Source organism: Bombyx mori, chromosome 25, assembly GCF_030269925.1.
Source record: "Bombyx mori chromosome 25, ASM3026992v2".
In the NCBI taxonomy this organism is placed as follows: domain Eukaryota; kingdom Metazoa; phylum Arthropoda; class Insecta; order Lepidoptera; family Bombycidae; genus Bombyx; species Bombyx mori.
The window spans coordinates 10,375,480-10,396,294 of NC_085131.1; the positions used below are offsets into that span (position 1 = coordinate 10,375,480).

Below are 20,815 nucleotides of genomic sequence, written 5' to 3' on the forward strand. Positions count from 1 at the left end.
CATAACCGCGTGACCGAGTTGACTGTGTGAAAAGCAGTTAACACTTATATCTACACCCACAACTTTTAGCGTCTGACCTTGGGCTTTATTTATTATTATCACGAAGCATAGGCTCAATGGAAACGCGATCGGTATTGAGTTATGCTTCCCGTTCTTCTAATGTCTCCTGAGACCGGGCAAGCTTTTGCTGTCCGAACCCTCTGAGAGCTCAAACGGATTTCCCTATCAGTAAAGGTCTCAGACTCAAGCGATAGTGCATGAGCCTCGCAATCGACAGAGAGACGTGCTTCTCGTTCTTCAAGTGTCTCCTGAGACCAGGTAATTGCTGTCCGAGCCCACACTTGTAAGTGCTTGCTGACTGTTTTTTTAATATTAGATGTGTTTTGATATACAGAAATATGACTTTTTTTACGGTTTAAACAATATAGTATTCTTAGTTGAGAAGGCATACTTGTTGTTTTTATATGAACCTATTGTAATTTAGTTTTGTTTTAAATGTGCATGTGAATTCATGGATTATTGTTATCCCTTAAATAAATGAATTCATTGATTAATTGATTATATTAGTACATTCAAATAAAATGCATACAAAAAATCCGAAATCTGTTTTCTAAAAAAAAGTAATTAAAAACAATAACTTAAATGCTCTCATTTATTAACGAAAAAAAAAACATAGATGTATCCAGGACGAAGTAAGAAACAAGGGTTATTTTATATTAAAAATTAGCAATTCACACAAGGCAGTGCTCTGAATTTAACAACTAGTTGTCTTCTAGGAATTCCACAGTTTTTGCGGACGTTACGACGAGAATAGTCGTAACTGCGAGATGAAGCAGATGACACAGAGGAAGCTGCACTTCCTGCACCTTGTCCGTATCCCCTGCCAGCTCCGTAACTGACGCTACCACCAGCACCGGCACCTGAACCAGCACCAGCACCTGAACCAGCACCGGCACCTGAACCAGCACCAGCACCTGAACCAGCACCAGCACCAGCACCAGAGGCAGCACCGCTTCCAGTTTCAAAGTCAGATTTTGACGACCAAGCGTATTCGTAGCCTTCACGTCTGCTATATCCGCCATTTGCTACATATGGTCCAAATCCAGAAGAGCCTGTTCCTGCACCAGCTCCAGCACCAGCACCAGAGGCAGCTCCACTTCCTGCTCCTGCTCCGTATCCAGCACCAGCTCCTGAACCAGCACCAGCTCCTGAACCAGCACCAGCACCGGCACCAGCACCAGCACCAGCACCTGAACCAGCACCGGCACCAGAGGCAGCTCCGCTTCCAGCTCCTGCTCCGTATCCAGCACCAGCTCCTGAACCAGCACCAGCACCTGAACCAGCACCTGAACCAGCACCAGCACCTGAACCAGCACCAGCACCTGAACCAGCACCGGCACCAGCACCAGCACCAGAGGCAGCTCCGCTTCCAGCTCCTGCTCCGTATCCAGCGCCAGCTCCTGCTCCGTATCCAACGCCAGCTCCTGCTCCGTATCCAGCACCAGCTCCTGAACCAGCACCTGAACCAGCACCAGCACCTGAACCAGCACCAGCACCTGAACCAGCACCAGCACCTGAACCAGCACCAGCACCTGAACCAGCACCAGCACCAGAGGCAGCTCCGCTTCCTGCTCCTGCTCCGTATCCAGCACCAGCTCCTACTCCATATCCTGCTCCGTATCCAACGCCAGCTCCTGCTCCGTATCCAGCACCAACTCCTGCTCCGTACCCTGCTCCGTATCCAGCACCAGCACCTGAGCCAGCACCAGCACCTGAACCAGCACCTGAACCAGCACCAGCACCTGAACCAGCACCAGCACCTGAACCAGCACCAGCACCTGAACCAGCACCAGCACCTGAACCAGCACCAGCACCTGAACCAGCACCAGCACCTGAACCAGCACCAGCACCAGAGGCAGCTCCGCTTCCAGCTCCTGCTCCGTATCCAACGCCAGCTCCTGCTCCGTATCCAGCACCAGCTCCTGAACCAGCACCAGCACCTGAACCAGCACCAGCACCTGAACCAGCACCAGCTCCTGAACCAGCACCAGCACCTGAACCAGCACCAGCACCTGAACCAGCACCAGCACCTGAACCAGCACCAGCTCCTGAACCAGCACCAGCACCTGAACCAGCACCGGCACCAGAGGCAGCTCCGCTTCCAGCTCCTGCTCCGTATCCAGCGCCAGCTCCTGCTCCGTATCCAACGCCAGCTCCTGCTCCGTATCCAGCACCAACTCCTATTCCGTACCCTGCTCCGTATCCAGCACCAGCACCTGAACCAGCACCAGCACCTGAACCAGCACCAGCACCTGAACCAGCACCAGCTCCTGAACCAGCACCAGCACCTGAACCAGCACCAGCACCTGAACCAGCACCAGCACCTGAACCAGCACCAGAACCTGAACCAGCACCAGCACCAGAACCTGAACCAGCACCGGCACCAGAGGCAGCTCCGCTTCCAGCTCCTGCTCCGTATCCAGCGCCAGCTCCTGCTCCGTATCCAACGCCAGCTCCTGCTCCGTATCCAGCACCAACTCCTGCTCCGTACCCTGCTCCGTATCCAGCACCAGCTCCTGAACCAGCACCAGCACCTGAACCAGCACCAGCACCTGAACCAGCACCAGCACCTGAACCAGCACCAGCTCCTGAACCAGCACCAGCACCTGAACCAGCACCGGCACCTGAACCAGCACCAGCACCTGAACCAGCACCGGCACCTGAGGCAGCTCCGCTTCCTGCTCCTGCTCCGTATCCAGCACCAGCTCCTGCTCCATATCCTGCTCCGTAACCAGCACCAACTCCTGCTCCGTATCCAGCTCCAGCTCCTGAACCAGCACCAGCACCTGAGCCAGCACCAGCTCCGCTTCCAGTTCCAAAGTCAGATTCTGACGACCAAGCGTATTCGTAGCCGCTATATCCGCCATTTGCTACATATGGTCCAAATCCAGAAGAGCCTGTTCCTGCACCAGCTCCAGCACCGGCACCAGCACCAGAGGCAGCTCCGCTTCCTGCTCCTGCTCCGTACCCTGCTCCGTATCCAGCACCAGCTCCTGAACCAGCACCAGCTCCTGAACCAGCCCCAGCACCTGAACCAGCACCAGCACCAGCACCTGAACCAGCACCAGCACCTGAACCAGCACCGGCACCTGAACCAGCACCAGAACCTGAACCAGCACCGGCACCAGAGGCAGCTCCGCTTCCAGCTCCTGCTCCGTATCCAGCGCCAGCTCCTGCTCCGTATCCAACGCCAGCTCCTGCTCCGTATCCAGCACCAACTCCTGCTCCGTACCCTGCTCCGTATCCAGCACCAGCTCCTGAACCAGCACCAGCACCTGAACCAGCACCTGAACCAGCACCAGCACCTGAACCAGCACCAGCACCTGAACCAGCACCAGCACCTGAACCAGCACCAGCACCTGAACCAGCACCGGCACCTGAACCAGCACCAGCACCAGCACCTGAACCAGCACCGGCGCCAGAGGCAGCTCCGCTTCCTGCTCCTGCTCCGTATCCAGCACCAGCTCCTGCTCCATATCCTGCTCCGTATCCAACACCAACTCCTGCTCCGTATCCAGCTCCAGCTCCTGAACCAGCACCAGCACCTGAACCAGCACCAGCACCTGAGCCAGCACCAGCACCTGAACCAGCACCAGCACCTGAACCAGCACCCGAACCAGCACCAGCACCTGAACCAGCACCGGCACCTGAACCAGCACCAGCACCTGAACCAGCACCGGCACCAGAGGCAGCTCCGCTTCCTGCTCCTGCTCCGTATCCAGCACCAGCTCCTGCTCCATATCCTGCTCCGTATCCAGCACCAACTCCTGCTCCGTATCCAGCTCCAGCTCCTGAACCAGCACCAGCACCTGAGCCAGCACCAGCTCCGCTTCCAGTTCCAAAGTCAGATTCTGACGACCAAGCGTATTCGTAGCCGCTATATCCGCCATTTACATATGGTCCAAATCCAGAAGAGCCTGTTCCTGCACCAGCTCCAGCACCGGCACCAGCACCAGAGGCAGCTCCGCTTCCTGCTCCTGCTCCGTATCCAGCACCAGCACCTGAACCAGCCCCAGCACCTGAACCAGCACCAGCACCTGAACCAGCACCAGCTCCTGAACCAGCACCAGCACCTGAACCAGCACCGGCACCAGAGGCAGCTCCGCTTCCTGCTCCTGCTCCGTATCCAGCACCAGCTCCTGCTCCATATCCTGCTCCGTATCCAGCACCAACTCCTGCTCCGTATCCAGCTCCAGCTCCTGAACCAGCACCAGCACCTGAGCCAGCACCAGCACCTGAACCAGCACCAGCACCTGAACCAGCACCAGCACCTGAACCAGCACCAGCTCCTGAACCAGCACCAGCACCTGAACCAGCACCAGCACCTGAACCAGCACCGGCACCTGAACCAGCACCAGCACCAGCACCGGCACCAGCACCGGCACCAGAGGCAGCTCCGCTTCCAGCTCCTGCTCCGTATCCAGCGCCAGCTCCTGCTCCGTATCCAACGCCAGCTCCTGCTCCGTATCCAGCACCAACTCCTGCTCCGTACCCTGCTCCGTATCCAGCACCAGCTCCTGAACCAGCACCAGCACCTGAACCAGCACCAGCACCTGAACCAGCACCAGCACCTGAACCAGCACCAGCACCTGAACCAGCACCAGCACCTGAACCAGCACCGGCACCAGAGGCAGCTCCGCTTCCAGCTCCTGCTCCGTATCCAGCGCCAGCTCCTGCTCCGTATCCAACGCCAGCTCCTGCTCCGTATCCAGCACCAACTCCTATTCCGTACCCTGCTCCGTATCCAGCACCAGCTCCTGAACCAGCACCAGCACCAGCACCTGAACCAGCACCGGCACCTGAACCAGCACCAGCACCGGCACCAGCACCGGCACCAGAGGCAGCTCCGCTTCCAGCTCCTGCTCCGTATCCAGCGCCAGCTCCTGCTCCGTATCCAACGCCAGCTCCTGCTCCGTATCCAGCACCAACTCCTGCTCCGTACCCTGCTCCGTATCCAGCACCAGCTCCTGAACCAGCACCAGCACCTGAACCAGCACCAGCTCCGCTTCCAGTTCCAAAGTCAGATTCTGACGACCAAGCGTATTCGTAGCCGCTATATCCGCCATTTGCTACATATGGTCCAAATCCAGAAGAGCCTGTTCCTGCACCAGCTCCAGCACCGGCACCAGCACCAGAGGCAGCTCCGCTTCCTGCTCCTGCTCCGTATCCAGCACCAGCTCCTGCTCCATATCCTACTCCGTATCCAGCACCAACTCCTGCTCCGTATCCAGCTCCAGCTCCTGAACCAGCACCAGCACCTGAACCAGCACCAGCTCCTGAACCAGCACCAGCACCTGAACCGGCACCTGAACCAGCACCAGCACCTGAACCAGCACCGGCACCTGAACCAGCACCAGCTCCTGAACCAGCACCAGCACCTGAACCAGCACCGGCACCTGAACCAGCACCAGCACCTGAACCAGCACCAGCACCTGAGCCAGCTCCGCTTCCTGCTCCTGCTCCGTATCCAGCACCAGCTCCTGCTCCATATCCTACTCCGTATCCAGCACCAACTCCTGCTCCGTATCCAGCTCCAGCTCCTGAACCAGCACCAGCACCTGAACCAGCACCAGCTCCTGAACCAGCACCAGCACCTGAACCGGCACCTGAACCAGCACCAGCACCTGAACCAGCACCGGCACCTGACCCAGCACCAGCACCTGAGCCAGCTCCGCTTCCTGCTCCTGCTCCGTATCCAGCACCAGCTCCTGCTCCATATCCTACTCCGTATCCAGCACCAGCACCTGAGCCAGCACCAGCACCTGAACCAGCACCTGAACCAGCACCAGCACCTGAACCAGCACCAGCTCCTGAACCAGCACCAGCACCTGAACCGGCACCTGAACCAGCACCAGCACCTGAACCAGCACCGGCACCTGAACCAGCACCAGCACCTGAACCAGCACCAGCACCTGAGCCAGCTCCGCTTCCTGCTCCTGCTCCGTATCCAGCACCAGCTCCTGCTCCATATCCTACTCCGTATCCAGCACCAACTCCTGCTCCGTATCCAGCTCCAGCTCCTGAACCAGCACCAGCACCTGAACCAGCACCAGCTCCTGAACCAGCACCAGCACCTGAACCAGCACCGGCACCTGAACCAGCACCAGCACCTGAACCAGCACCAGCACCTGAGCCAGTTCCGCTTCCTGCTCCTGCTCCGTATCCAGCACCAGCTCCTGCTCCATATCCTACTCCGTATCCAGCACCAGCTCCTGCTCCATATCCTACTCCGTATCCAGCACCAACTCCTGAACCAGCACCAGCACCTGAACCAGCACCAGCTCCTGAACCAGCACCAGCACCTGAACCAGCACCGGCACCTGAACCAGCACCAGCACCTGAACCAGCACCAGCACCTGAGCCAGTTCCGCTTCCTGCTCCTGCTCCGTATCCAGCTCCAGCTCCTGAACCAGCACCAGCTCCTGAACCAGCACCAGCACCTGAACCAGCTCCAGCTCCTGAACCAGCACCAGCACCTGAGCCAGCTCCGCTTCCTGCTCCTGCTCCGTATCCAGCACCAACTCCTGCTCCGTATCCAGCTCCAGCTCCTGAACCAGCACCAGCACCTGAGCCAGCACCAGCACCTGAACCAGCACCAGCACCTGAACCAGCACCAGCTCCGCTTCCAGTTCCAAAGTCAGATTCTGACGACCAAGCGTATTCGTAGCCGCTATATCCGCCATTTGCTACATATGGTCCAAATCCAGAAGAGCCTGTTCCTGCACCAGCTCCAGCACCGGCACCAGCACCAGAGGCAGCTCCGCTTCCTGCTCCTGCTCCGTATCCAGCACCAGCTCCTGAACCAGCCCCAGCACCTGTACCAGCACCGGCACCTGAACCAGCACCAGCACCGGCACCAGAGGCAGCTCCGCTTCCAGCTCCTGCTCCGTATCCAGCGCCAGCTCCTGCTCCGTATCCAACGCCAGCTCCTGCTCCGTATCCAGCACCAACTCCTGCTCCGTACCCTGCTCCGTATCCAGCACCAGCTCCTGAACCAGCACCAGCACCTGAACCAGCACCAGCACCTGAACCAGCACCAGCACCTGAACCAGCACCAGCACCTGAACCAGCACCGGCACCTGAACCAGCACCAGCACCAGCACCTGAACCAGCACCGGCACCAGAGGCAGCTCCGCTTCCTGCTCCTGCTCCGTATCCAGCACCAACTCCTGCTCCATATCCTACTCCGTATCCAGCACCAACTCCTGCTCCGTATCCAGCTCCAGCTCCTGAACCAGCACCAGCACCTGAACCAGCACCAGCTCCTGAACCAGCACCAGCACCTGAACCGGCACCTGAACCAGCACCAGCACCTGAACCAGCACCGGCACCTGAACCAGCACCAGCTCCTGAACCAGCACCAGCACCTGAACCAGCACCGGCACCTGAACCAGCACCAGCACCTGAACCAGCACCGGCACCTGAACCAGCTCCAGCTCCTGAACCAGCACCAGCACCTGAGCCAGCTCCGCTTCCTGCTCCTGCTCCGTATCCAGCACCAGCTCCTGCTCCATATCCTGCTCCGTATCCAGCACCAACTCCTGCTCCGTATCCAGCACCAACTCCTGCTCCGTATCCAGCACCAACTCCTGCTCCGTATCCAGCACCAACTCCTGCTCCGTATCCAGCTCCAGCTCCTGAACCAGCACCAGCACCTGAGCCAGCACCAGCACCTGAACCAGCACCAGCTCCGCTTCCAGTTCCAAAGTCAGATTCTGACGACCAAGCGTATTCGTAGCCGCTATATCCGCCATTTGCTACATATGGTCCAAATCCAGAAGAGCCTGTTCCTGCACCAGCTCCAGCACCGGCACCAGCACCAGAGGCAGCTCCGCTTCCTGCTCCTGCTCCGTATCCAGCACCAGCTCCTGAACCAGCACCGGCACCTGAACCAGCACCAGCACCTGAACCAGCACCGGCACCTGAACCAGCACCAGCACCAGCACCTGAACCAGCACCGGCACCAGAGGCAGCTCCGCTTCCTGCTCCAGCTCCGTATCCAGCACCAGCTCCTGCTCCATATCCTGCTCCGTATCCAGCACCAACTCCTGCCCCGTATCCAGCTCCAGCTCCTGAACCAGCACCAGCACCTGAGCCAGCACCAGCACCTGAACCAGCACCGGCACCTGAACCAGCACCAGCACCTGAACCAGCACCGGCACCAGAGGCAGCTCCGCTTCCTGCTCCTGCTCCGTATCCAGCACCAGCTCCTGAACCAGCCCCAGCACCTGAACCAGCACCGGCACCTGAACCAGCACCAGCACCTGAACCAGCACCGGCACCTGAACCAGCTCCAGCTCCTGAACCAGCACCAGCACCTGAGCCAGCTCCGCTTCCTGCTCCTGCTCCGTATCCAGCACCAGCTCCTGCTCCATATCCTGCTCCGTATCCAGCACCAACTCCTGCTCTGTATCCAGCTCCAGCTCCTGAACCAGCACCAGCACCTGAGCCAGCACCAGCACCTGAACCAGCACCAGCACCTGAACCAGCACCAGCTCCGCTTCCAGTTCCAAAGTCAGATTCTGACGACCAAGCGTATTCGTAGCCGCTATATCCGCCATTTGCTACATATGGTCCAAATCCAGAAGAGCCTGTTCCTGCACCAGCTCCAGCACCGGCACCAGCACCAGAGGCAGCTCCGCTTCCTGCTCCTGCTCCGTATCCAGCACCAGCTCCTGAACCAGCACCGGCACCTGAACCAGCACCAGCACCTGAACCAGCACCTGAACCAGCACCAGCACCTGAACCAGCACCAGCACCTGAACCAGCACCGGCACCTGAACCAGCACCAGCACCAGCACCTGAACCAGCACCGGCACCAGAGGCAGCTCCGCTTCCTGCTCCAGCTCCGTATCCAGCACCAGCTCCTGCTCCATATCCTGCTCCGTATCCAGCACCAACTCCTGCTCCGTATCCAGCTCCAGCTCCTGAACCAGCACCAGCACCTGAGCCAGCACCAGCACCTGAACCAGCACCGGCACCTGAACCAGCACCAGCACCTGAACCAGCACCGGCACCAGAGGCAGCTCCGCTTCCAGCTCCTGCTCCGTATCCAGCACCAACTCCTGCTCCGTACCCTGCTCCGTATCCAGCACCAGCTCCTGAACCAGCACCAGCACCTGAACCAGCACCAGCACCTGAACCAGCACCAGCACCTGAACCAGCACCGGCACCTGAACCAGCACCAGCACCAGCACCGGCACCAAAGGCAGCTCCGCTTCCTGCTCCTGCTCCGTATCCAGCACCAACTCCTGCTCCGTATCCAGCTCCAGCTCCTGAACCAGCACCAGCACCTGAGCCAGCTCCGCTTCCTGCTCCTGCTCCGTATCCAGCACCAGCTCCTGCTCCATACCCTGCTCCGTATCCAGCACCAACTCCTGCTCCGTATCCAGCTCCAGCTCCTGAACCAGCACCAGCACCTGAACCAGCACCAGCACCTGAACCGGCACCTGAACCAGCACCAGCACCTGAACCAGCACCGGCACCTGAACCAGCACCAGCACCTGAACCAGCACCGGCACCTGAACCAGCTCCAGCTCCTGAACCAGCACCAGCACCTGAGCCAGTTCCGCTTCCTGCTCCTGCTCCGTATCCAGCACCAGCTCCTGCTCCATATCCTGCTCCGTATCCAGCACCAACTCCTGCTCCGTATCCAGCTCCAGCTCCTGAACCAGCACCAGCACCTGCGCCAGCACCAGCACCTGAACCAGCACCAGCTCCGCTTCCAGTTCCAAAGTCAGATTCTGACGACCAAGCGTATTCGTAGCCGCTATATCCGCCATGTGCTACATATGGTCCAAATCCAGAAGAGCCTGTTCCTGCACCAGCTCCAGCACCGGCACCAGCACCAGAGGCAGCTCCGCTTCCAGCTCCTGCTCCGTATCCAGCTCCATATCCAGCACTAGCTCCTGAACCAGCACCAGCACCTGAACCAGCACCAGCACCTGAACCAGCACCAGCACCTGAACCAGCACCGCTTCCTGCTCCTGCTCCGTATCCAGCACCAGCTCCTGCTCCATATCCTGCTCCGTATCCAGCACCAACTCCTGCTCCGTATCCAGCTCCAGCTCCTGAACCAGCACCAGCACCTGAACCAGCACCAGCACCTGAACCAGCACCGGCACCTGAACCAGCTCCAGCTCCTGAACCAGCACCAGCACCTGAACCAGAACCGGCACCTGAACCAGCACCAGCACCTGAACCAGCACCGGCACCTGAACCAGCTCCAGCTCCTGAACCAGCACCAGCACCTGAACCAGCACCAGCACCTGAACCAGCACCAGCACCTGAGCCAGCACCAGCACCTGAGCCAGCTCCGCTTCCTGCTCCTGCTCCGTATCCAGCACCAGCTCCTGCTCCATATCCTGCTCCGTATCCAGCACCAGCTCCTGCTCCATATCCTGCTCCAGCTCCTGAACCAGCACCGGCACCTGAGCCAGCTCCGCTTCCTGCTCCTGCTCCGTATCCAGCACCAGCTCCTGCTCCATATCCTGCTCCGTATCCAGCACCAACTCCTGCTCCGTATCCAGCTCCAGCTCCTGAACCAGCACCAGCACCTGAACCAGCACCAGCTCCTGAACCAGAACCGGCACCTGAACCAGCACCAGCACCTGAACCAGCACCGGCACCTGAACCAGCTCCAGCTCCTGAACCAGCACCAGCACCTGAACCAGCACCAGCACCTGAGCCAGCTCCGCTTCCTGCTCCTGCTCCGTATCCAGCACCAGCTCCTGCTCCATATCCTGCTCCAGCTCCTGAACCAGCACCGGCTCCTGAACCAGCACCAGCTCCTGAACCAGCACCAGCTCCTGAACCAGCACCAGCACCTGAACCAGCACCAGCACCTGAACCAGCACCAGCACCTGAACCAGCACCAGCACCTGAACCAGCACCGGCACCTGAACCAGCACCAGCACCTGAACCAGCACCGGCACCAGAGGCAGCTCCGCTTCCTGCTCCAGCTCCGTATCCAGCACCAGCTCCTGCTCCATATCCTGCTCCGTATCCAGCACCAACTCCTGCTCCGTATCCAGCTCCAGCTCCTGAACCAGCACCAGCACCTGAACCAGCACCAGCTCCTGAACCAGCACCAGCACCTGAGCCAGCACCAGCACCTGAACCAGCACCAGCACCTGAACCAGCACCAGCTCCGCTTCCAGTTCCAAAGTCAGATTCTGACGACCAAGCGTATTCGTAGCCGCTATATCCGCCATGTGCTACATATGGTCCAAATCCAGAAGAGCCTGTTCCTGCACCAGCTCCAGCACCGGCACCAGCACCAGAGGCAGCTCCGCTTCCTGCTCCTGCTCCGTATCCAGCACCAGCTCCTGCTCCATATCCTACTCCGTATCCAGCACCAACTCCTGCTCCGTATCCAGCTCCAGCTCCTGAACCAGCACCAGCACCTGAACCAGCACCAGCTCCTGAACCAGAACCGGCACCTGAACCAGCACCAGCTCCTGAACCAGCACCAGCACCTGAACCAGCACCGGCACCTGAACCAGCACCAGCACCTGAACCAGCACCGGCACCTGAACCAGCTCCAGCTCCTGAACCAGCACCAGCACCTGAGCCAGCTCCGCTTCCTGCTCCTGCTCCGTATCCAGCACCAGCTCCTGCTCCATATCCTGCTCCGTATCCAGCTCCAGCTCCTGAACCAGCACCAGCACCTGAGCCAGCACCAGCACCTGAACCAGCACCAGCACCTGAACCAGCACCAGCTCCGCTTCCAGTTCCAAAGTCAGATTCTGACGACCAAGCGTATTCGTAGCCGCTATATCCGCCATTTGCTACATATGGTCCAAATCCAGAAGAGCCTGTTCCTGCACCAGCTCCAGCACCGGCACCAGCACCAGAGGCAGCTCCGCTTCCTGCTCCTGCTCCGTATCCAGCACCAGCTCCTGCTCCATATCCTGCTCCGTATCCAGCACCAACTCCTGCTCCGTATCCAACTCCAGCTCCTGAACCAGCACCAGCACCTGAACCAGCACCAGCTCCTGAACCAGCACCAGCACCTGAACCAGCACCGGCACCTGAACCAGCTCCAGCTCCTGAACCAGCACCAGCACCTGAACCAGCACCAGCACCTGAGCCAGCTCCGCTTCCTGCTCCTGCTCCGTATCCAGCACCAGCTCCTGCTCCATATCCTGCTCCGTATCCAGCACCAGCACCTGAACCAGCACCGGCACCTGAACCAGCACCAGCTCCTGAACCAGCACCAGCACCTGAACCAACACCGGCACCTGAACCAGCACCAGCACCTGAACCAGCTCCAGCTCCTGAACCAGCACCAGCACCTGAGCCAGCTCCGCTTCCTGCTCCTGCTCCGTATCCAGCACCAGCTCCTGCTCCATATCCTGCTCCGTATCCAGCACCAACTCCTGCTCCGTATCCAGCTCCAGCTCCTGAACCAGCACCAGCACCTGAGCCAGCACCAGCACCTGAACCAGCACCAGCACCTGAACCAGCACCGGCACCTGAACCAGCTCCAGCTCCTGAACCAGCACCAGCACCTGAACCAGCACCAGCACCTGAGCCAGCTCCGCTTCCTGCTCCTGCTCCGTATCCAGCACCAGCTCCTGCTCCATATCCTGCTCCGTATCCAGCACCAGCACCTGAACCAGCACCGGCACCTGAACCAGCACCAGCTCCTGAACCAGCACCAGCACCTGAACCAGCACCAGCTCCTGAACCAGCACCAGCACCTGAACCAGCACCGGCACCTGAACCAGCTCCAGCTCCTGAACCAGCACCAGCACCTGAGCCAGCTCCGCTTCCTGCTCCTGCTCCGTATCCAGCACCAGCTCCTGCTCCATATCCTGCTCCGTATCCAGCACCAACTCCTGCTCCGTATCCAGCTCCTGAACCAGCACCAGCACCTGAGCCAGCACCAGCACCTGAACCAGCACCAGCACCTGAACCAGCACCAGCTCCGCTTCCAGTTCCAAAGTCAGATTCTGACGACCAAGCGTATTCGTAGCCGCTATATCCGCCATGTGCTACATATGGTCCAAATCCAGAAGAGCCTGTTCCTGCACCAGCTCCAGCACCGGCACCAGCACCAGAGGCAGCTCCGCTTCCTGCTCCTGCTCCGTATCCAGCACCAGCTCCTGCTCCATATCCTGCTCCGTATCCAACTCCAGCTCCTGAACCAGCACCAGCACCTGAACCAGCACCAGCTCCTGAACCAGCACCAGCTCCTGAACCAGCACCAGCACCTGAACCAGCACCGGCACCTGAACCAGCTCCAGCACCTGAACCAGCACCGGCACCAGAGGCAGCTCCGCTTCCTGCTCCTGCTCCGTATCCAGCACCAGCTCCTGCTCCATATCCTGCTCCGTATCCAGCACCAACTCCTGCTCCGTATCCAGCTCCAGCTCCTGAACCAGCACCAGCACCTGAACCAGCTCCAGCACCTGAGCCAGCACCAGCACCTGAACCAGCACCAGCACCTGAACCAGCACCAGCACCTGAACCAGCACCAGCACCGGCACCTGAACCAGCACCGGCACCTGAACCAGCACCAGAGGCAGCTCCGCTTCCAGCTCCTGCTCCGTATCCAGCACCAGCTCCTGCTCCATATCCTGCTCCGTATCCAGCACCAACTCCTGCTCCGTATCCAGCTCCAGCTCCTGAACCAGCACCAGCACCTGAACCAGCTCCAGCACCTGAGCCAGCACCAGCACCTGAACCAGCACCAGCACCTGAACCAGCACCAGCACCTGAACCAGCACCAGCACCTGAACCAGCACCAGCACCTGAACCAGCACCAGCACCTGAACCAGCACCGGCACCTGAACCAGCACCAGCACCTGAACCAGCACCGGCACCTGAGGCAGCTCCGCTTCCTGCTCCTGCTCCGTATCCAGCACCAGCTCCTGCTCCATATCCTGCTCCGTATCCAACACCAACTCCTGCTCCGTATCCAGCTCCAGATCCTGAACCAGCACCAGCACCTGAGCCTGCACCAGCACCTGAACCAGCACCAGCACCTGAACCAGCTCCAGCTCCTGAACCAGCACCAGCACCTGAACCAGCACCAGCACCTGAACCAGCACCGGCACCTGAACCAGCACCAGCACCAGAGGCAGCTCCGCTTCCAGCTCCTGCTCCGTATCCAGCACCAGCTCCTACTCCATATCCTGCTCCGTATCCAGCACCAGCTCCTGCTCCGTATCCAGCACCAGCTCCTGCTCCGTATCCAGCACCAGCTCCTGAACCAGCACCAGCACCTGAACCAGCACCAGCACCTGAGCCAACACCAGCACCTGAACCAGCACCAGCACCTGAACCAGCACCGGCACCTGAACCAGCACCAGCACCTGAACCAGCACCGGCACCTGAGCCAGCACCAGCACCTGAACCAGCACCGGCACCTGAACCAGCACCAGCACCTGAACCAGCACCGGCACCTGAACCAGCACCAGCACCTGAACCAGCACCGGCACCAGAGGCAGCTCCGCTTCCTGCTCCTGCTCCGTATCCAGCACCAGCTCCTGCTCCATATCCTGCTCCGTATCCAACACCAACTCCTGCTCCGTATCCAGCTCCAGCTCCTGAACCAGCACCAGCACCTGAACCAGCACCAGCACCTGAGCCAGCGCCAGCACCTGAACCAGCACCAGCACCTGAACCAGCACCAGCTCCGCTTCCAGTTCCAAAGTCAGACGACCAAGCGTATTCGTAGCCATCACTTCTGCTATATCCGCCATTTGCTACATATGGTCCAAATCCAGAAGAGCCTGTTCCTGCACCAGCTCCAGCACCGGCACCAGCACCAGAGGCAGCTCCGCTTCCTGCTCCTGCTCCGTATCCAGCACCAGCTCCTGCTCCATATCCTGCTCCGTATCCAGCACCAACTCCTGCTCCGTATCCAACTCCAGCTCCTGAACCAGCACCAGCACCTGAACCAGCACCAGCTCCTGAACCAGCACCAGCACCTGAACCAGCACCGGCACCTGAACCAGCACCAGCACCTGAACCAGCACCAGCACCTGAACCAGCACCAGCACCTGAACCAGCACCGGCTCCTGAACCAGCACCAGCACCAGAGGCAGCTCCGCTTCCAGCTCCTGCTCCGTATCCAACGCCAGCTCCTGCTCCGTATCCAGCACCAGCTCCTGCTCCGTATCCAGCACCAGCTCCTGCTCCGTATCCAGCACCAGCTCCTGAACCAGCACCAGCACCTGAACCAGCACCAGCACCTGAACCAGCACCAGCACCTGAACCAGCACCTGCACCTGAACCAGCACCGGCACCAGAGGCAGCTCCACTTCCTGCTCCTGCTCCGTATCCAGCACCAGCTCCTGCTCCGTATCCAGCACCAGCTCCTGAACCAGCACCAGTACCTGAACCAGCACCAGCACCTGAGCCTGCACCAGCACCTGAACCAGCACCAGCACCTGAACCAGCACCAGCACCTGAACCGGCACCGGCACCTGAACCAGCACCGGCACCTGAACCAGCACCGGCACCTGAACCAGCACCGGCACCTGAACCAGCACCAGAGGCAGCTCCGCTTCCAGCTCCTGCTCCGTATCCTGCTCCGTATCCAGCACCAGCTCCTACTCCATATCCTGCTCCGTATCCAGCACCAGCTCCTGCTCCGTATCCAGCACCAGCTCCTGCTCCGGCTCCTGCTCCGGCTCCTGCTCCGTATCCAGCGCCAGTTCCATAACCTGCACCAGCACCGGCTCCAGCCCCAGCACCGGCACCAGCACCAGCACCAGAGGCACCTCCGTAACCAGCTCCGGCACCAGCTCCATAACCTGCTCCAGTACCAGAGGCAGCTCCATAACCAGCTCCGGCACCGGCACCTGCACCAGCTCCGTAACCTGCACCAGCACCGGTACCAGCACCGGCACCTGCCCCAGAACCAGCGGCAGAACCTGCTCCTGCACCTGCACCAGCTCCAGAAGCAGCTCCGCTTCCTACTCCTTGTCCGTACCCAGCGCCAGCACCAGCACCAGAGGCAGCTCCATAACCAGCCCCGGCACCGGCACCCGCACCAGCTCCATAACCAGCTCCGGCACCTGCACCTGCACCAGCCCCATAACCAGCTCCGGCACCTGCACCTGCACCAGCTCCATAACCAGCTCCGGCACCTGCACCTGCACCAGCCCCATAACCAGCTCCGGCACCTGCACCTGCACCAGCTCCATAACCAGCTCCGGCACCTGCACCTGCACCAGTTCCATAACCAGCTCCGGCACCAGCCCCAGCACCGGCACCAGCACCAGAAGCAGCTCCATAACCAGCTCCGGCACCCGCACCAGAACCAGCGGCAGCACCTGCACCAGCTCCTGCACCGACTGCAGCACTAGTGCTGAAATCGCTCGTATATCCTTGATGAGTGCTGTATCCACTGTTTGATACGTATGGCCCGCTCTGAGAATATGCTCCCGCATCAGCAGCAACATAACTTTGAGCAACAGTACCATCGGAAAGTGTCTTCATGAGCACATCTTCCTCTACAATGGACTCGTTACCGTCGGAATCCGTGGTTATAACGAACGTCTTGATCATTTTTTCATTTTTTCCAAGTATTCCATGGTTTTTATTTTTCCGTTGCATTTTTTTAGTTGTAATTTGTTCTTCGATAACTGCCCCAGATGCATCTCTAATTATTTCATCTGTTGTATTACTACTTTGGACAGTGACATCACTCCCAAAATAGTCCTCATCAAAATCATTGATGTTTGCATTTGTATAAGCGACATACTGAAACAAAATGTTAACAATTTTTTCTTAAATCAATACGATAAGTGCTAAAATATTGAGCTATAAATTTCGCACATTCAATCGAAGTTAGCGCTGATCTGGAACGAGTTAGGACATACTGCCTTAGTAGTGGTAATAGTAATAATTGAATGTTCTAGCTGGGGCGTTAGGCAAGTTGAACAACATTCTAATTATGTAAACATTTGTGGGAAAGTACATAATTGTATCTCATACACCACGAGATTTTATGGTCACATTATGTTGTTATTACTTGAGCTTGTTTCGAGCTTTGTTTTCCCTACCTATTAGCTGGTAGCCTATTCCAGCTACGCTCCGATGGGTAGGTGAGCTCTCAGACTCAACCTGAAAGAATTTGCTAACACTAGCCCTAACAAGAGCAGTGCTTCATAGAATCTATCACGTGATCGGTAACGCGACCCACTGAGAAGATCTGGCGAGAAACTCAGTGGGCAGCTCGTGTTATAATCACATACCAATGTATTAAAATGTAACAGAATGCTACCTCGAGGTTATGAAAATGATTATAATTTGCGAAAAAAAGGCAATAGCAATTGTTAATAGATATCATAATAAATTAATAATGCGGTTATAATTTTATGCAATTTCTTTCGTCTATTTTCTAATGATGCTTTACGAATTGTTTTACATATTGTTGAATATGCATTGCATATTGCAATGCTGATTTACCGGTGAAATAGGATATTGCAAGTCTGCCCAGGTATTTACATAGATTCATCTTGCCTACTTTTGACGCAAATAAATCACAAGTTACATAATCTAAGGTTCATTTTTTAAATAAATAAATGTAGTTTATTCCGTAGCCCCCCCGGGCGTGACAAATCAAATGGCACAATTTACGATATCTGTGCGTTTTGGCGACCACTTATTATCAGGTGGCCCGTGATATCGTCTGGCCACCTTCTGAAATAATAGTAAAATAATTAACTCACCTGCAGAGCGCAGCACAAGATCACAAAGGTTTTGACTCTCATCTTGAGAGTTGGAACCGAACTGATGCTGATTTGAAAAAGTTGAACCTTTTTATACTGAAAATTTTCGAGTTTTGACGTATTTACTTTCGATAGAATAAACATCTACACATTGTATTGTACAGATACAATTACATAGAAATTAATCTTTTTATTTAACATAACAATACAACGTATGAAGTAAATTAAATTGTGATCATGAACAATGTGATTAATTATGATTTAATTGATCTTATTGTTCTTACTTTTAATATTTTAAAGAATTTTATAATATCGTTCAATTTTTTTGTAATATTTAAAGAACTTACTTCATGCTTTCTCCCACTAGAGGAACGGGACAGCGGAAACTGTTTCTTTTTAGTTTCATTTTAGTTTTTGTTTGCCAATCGGCGTGATGCCACAACCATCCTGGAGAATGCCTTGGATGGGTAAATCACCAAAAAAACATTTGTAAATCAAAAATACAAAGCCAAATCTGTCCAGACATTCTCAAGTCAATGAAGAGGTTTTATTATTGTCAATACAGTGGAACTGTTATACAATGTGTCCAGTAATTAGCACGACATACTGCAGGAGGTGATAGCTTGGGTCAATACTTACCAAAACAACACAATATATGTTTAGCAAAATTTTACGGATTTACAGTTTTACAAAATTTTCCGAAATATCGAAAAATCTCTACCTTGAAACAGATTTTTAAGCATCTCGTAATGAAAAATTCCTTTTCTAGTATTTTTTTTTTACATGAAATTATTCATGAATTGTTACTTTACTCATTGATAAGTGTTTTTACGAAAAAATATTTTTGTTTGAATTTTCACAGAACGATTTTGTTTTCGCGTAACTACAACCTACAGTGGAGAAAAAAATGCGTGTGGCAGTTTTGTACAACAAGCTTAAACACTACCTAATTAATGGTGATTTTGGAAAGGTATAACACTAGAGCATTTTTCATTAAAAAAATTACGAAAAAAATGATATTTTAGTTCTAAAGAAGCTGATTTTGTCAAAAACCACTACGAGATTAAGTAATAGCTGCTCATTTAAGCGAATTATTATAAAAACAAGTTGTGATAAGTAAAATGTGACAAAATCGTTAAGCTTTCCACATTTTTCCTGATCACGCAGGAGCTAGTCACCGTCGACGCTCTAGACACGTCCTTACGGATCCATCAGATCCAATAATCTTTGCATTAGACGACTTCAAATCTAACACTAGGACCAGGCTACTAAGCCTGAGTTAGCCTAGTGTTAGAGCTGAAGTCGTTTAGGTCACTAGACCCCGGTAACATAAATCTGTGTATATAAAAATGAATTGCTGTTCGTTAGTCTCGCTAAAACTCGAAAATGCTAGACCGATTTGGCTAATTTTGGTCTTAAATTATTTGTGGAAGTCCAGAGAAGGTTTAAAAGGTAAAAAAATAAAAAAGATGTTTTTCCTTTGATGTGTCTCCCGTCGGACGGATTCCTTTTGTTTGTTTTATGTTTATTTTATACAGAAGCATAGGTATTTTATTTATCGATTGAGGCACCACGAAGTCTGCCGGGTCAGCTAGTATAAGATTAAAAAAATGTTAAAGAATTTGTATGGTTTATTGGTCGAATTTATTGAGGACCGAACCCTAAAACATTGTTACGTTACTTGCAATTAAGCACTTATTCAAACTTTCCGTACAAAACATCTTTCGAATTAGAACGTTTTGTTCGTTTTGTTTGCGAAAAAAAGACAAAAGACGAAGAACGGATAATGAAAAGTTATTGATATAGTTTCAAAAACAAACTTCGACGAGAATCTGTCTTCATTGTGATTGAAAGTCGGTTTAAAAAAATTAATGCAATTTATATTAGGATATTTTTTTTATTTCCCTTGTAGGCAGACGAGCATATGGCCCACCTAATGGTGGGTGGTTACCGTCGCCCAGCAATGCCAGAGGGTGTAGTGGTAAGTGACATTGTCACTACACAAGGGGGTCGCGGGTTCGAATCCCGCCAAGGGAAGATATTTGTATGATAAATATAAATGTATTTTCCAGGGTTATGAATGTATATGAAATATATGTATGTGTATAATAAAAATCTTACATTTATATCCGTTATCTGGTACCTGTAACACAAGTTCTTTACGAACTTATCACGGGACCAGTTAACGTAGCGTGATTGTTAGTAAATATTTATTATTTATTTATTATTATTTATTATATTTCTATTTTTCATTTGCATTTTATATTATGTTCTAACTGCAGGAAAGAATGACAAACGAAAAAATGTATCATCAAGACAACTTACAAAATTAAATATCGATTTATCTTTCAGCTCTTCTAAATCTAATAAATAAAATTCTCGTGTGACGGGGTGCGTGATTGAACTCCTCCGAAACGGCTCGACCGATTTTTGTGAATCTTAGCGTGCATATCGGCCAGGGTTGAGAATCGAACAACATTTATTTTTCATCCCCCTATTTTTATTTTTTGTTTTTATTTTTTTATGATACAGCATACAAAAATACATAAAACCCTAAATTTTCACCCCTCTGCGATCAACCCCAATTTTTTATTTGTTAAACTTAATTTAATAATAAACTTAAATTTTTTTGGCAAGATCTTATTTTTATTTTGTCATGACTTAAAATAAAAAAATTCCATATTACTCTCAATTTTCACTCTTATACGATCAACCCCTATTTTTCCATCCCGATTTTTTTTTTTTTTCTATTCACAGATCCGCAATAAGGTTGCAAGATGGCAATCAAATATTATAATTGTAGTACGATAAATTATTATTCAGAGTTTATAGTTTCAAATTCCTTTAATTATGTTTTATTTTAAATTCAATTTGATCTCCCGCCCTCGCCGGTCCACTACTGATCAACTATCTATTTATTTATTTTTATTGCTTAGATGGGTGGACGAGCTCACAGCCCGCCTGGTGTTAAGTGGTTACTGGAGCCCATAGACATCTACAACGTAAATTTTTTATTTTTTTTTTATTGATTTTGTAGGCAGACGGCCATACGGCCCACCTGATGG

General features: G+C 54.6%; 1 protein-coding gene and 1 long non-coding RNA gene across 2 annotated transcripts; one reads left to right on the top strand and one right to left on the bottom strand.

Annotated features, from left to right (window-relative positions):
- Positions 1-723: 723 nt before the first annotated feature.
- FIBH (silk fibroin heavy chain) lies at positions 724-17,792 on the bottom strand. The gene is given in 6 exon segments (NM_001113262.1): positions 724-7,794; positions 7,797-7,803; positions 7,805-9,353; positions 9,618-14,225; positions 14,286-16,779; positions 17,751-17,792. Coding segments are annotated over 6 exon segments (15,771 nt in total).
- Positions 17,793-19,258: 1,466 nt separating this feature from the next.
- On the top strand, positions 19,259-20,386 carry LOC134201425 (uncharacterized). Its single transcript, XR_009976710.1, has 2 exons — positions 19,259-19,948; positions 20,103-20,386. It is a non-coding gene; the product is annotated as an uncharacterized LOC134201425 (long non-coding RNA).
- The last annotated feature ends 429 nt before the right edge of the window (positions 20,387-20,815 follow it).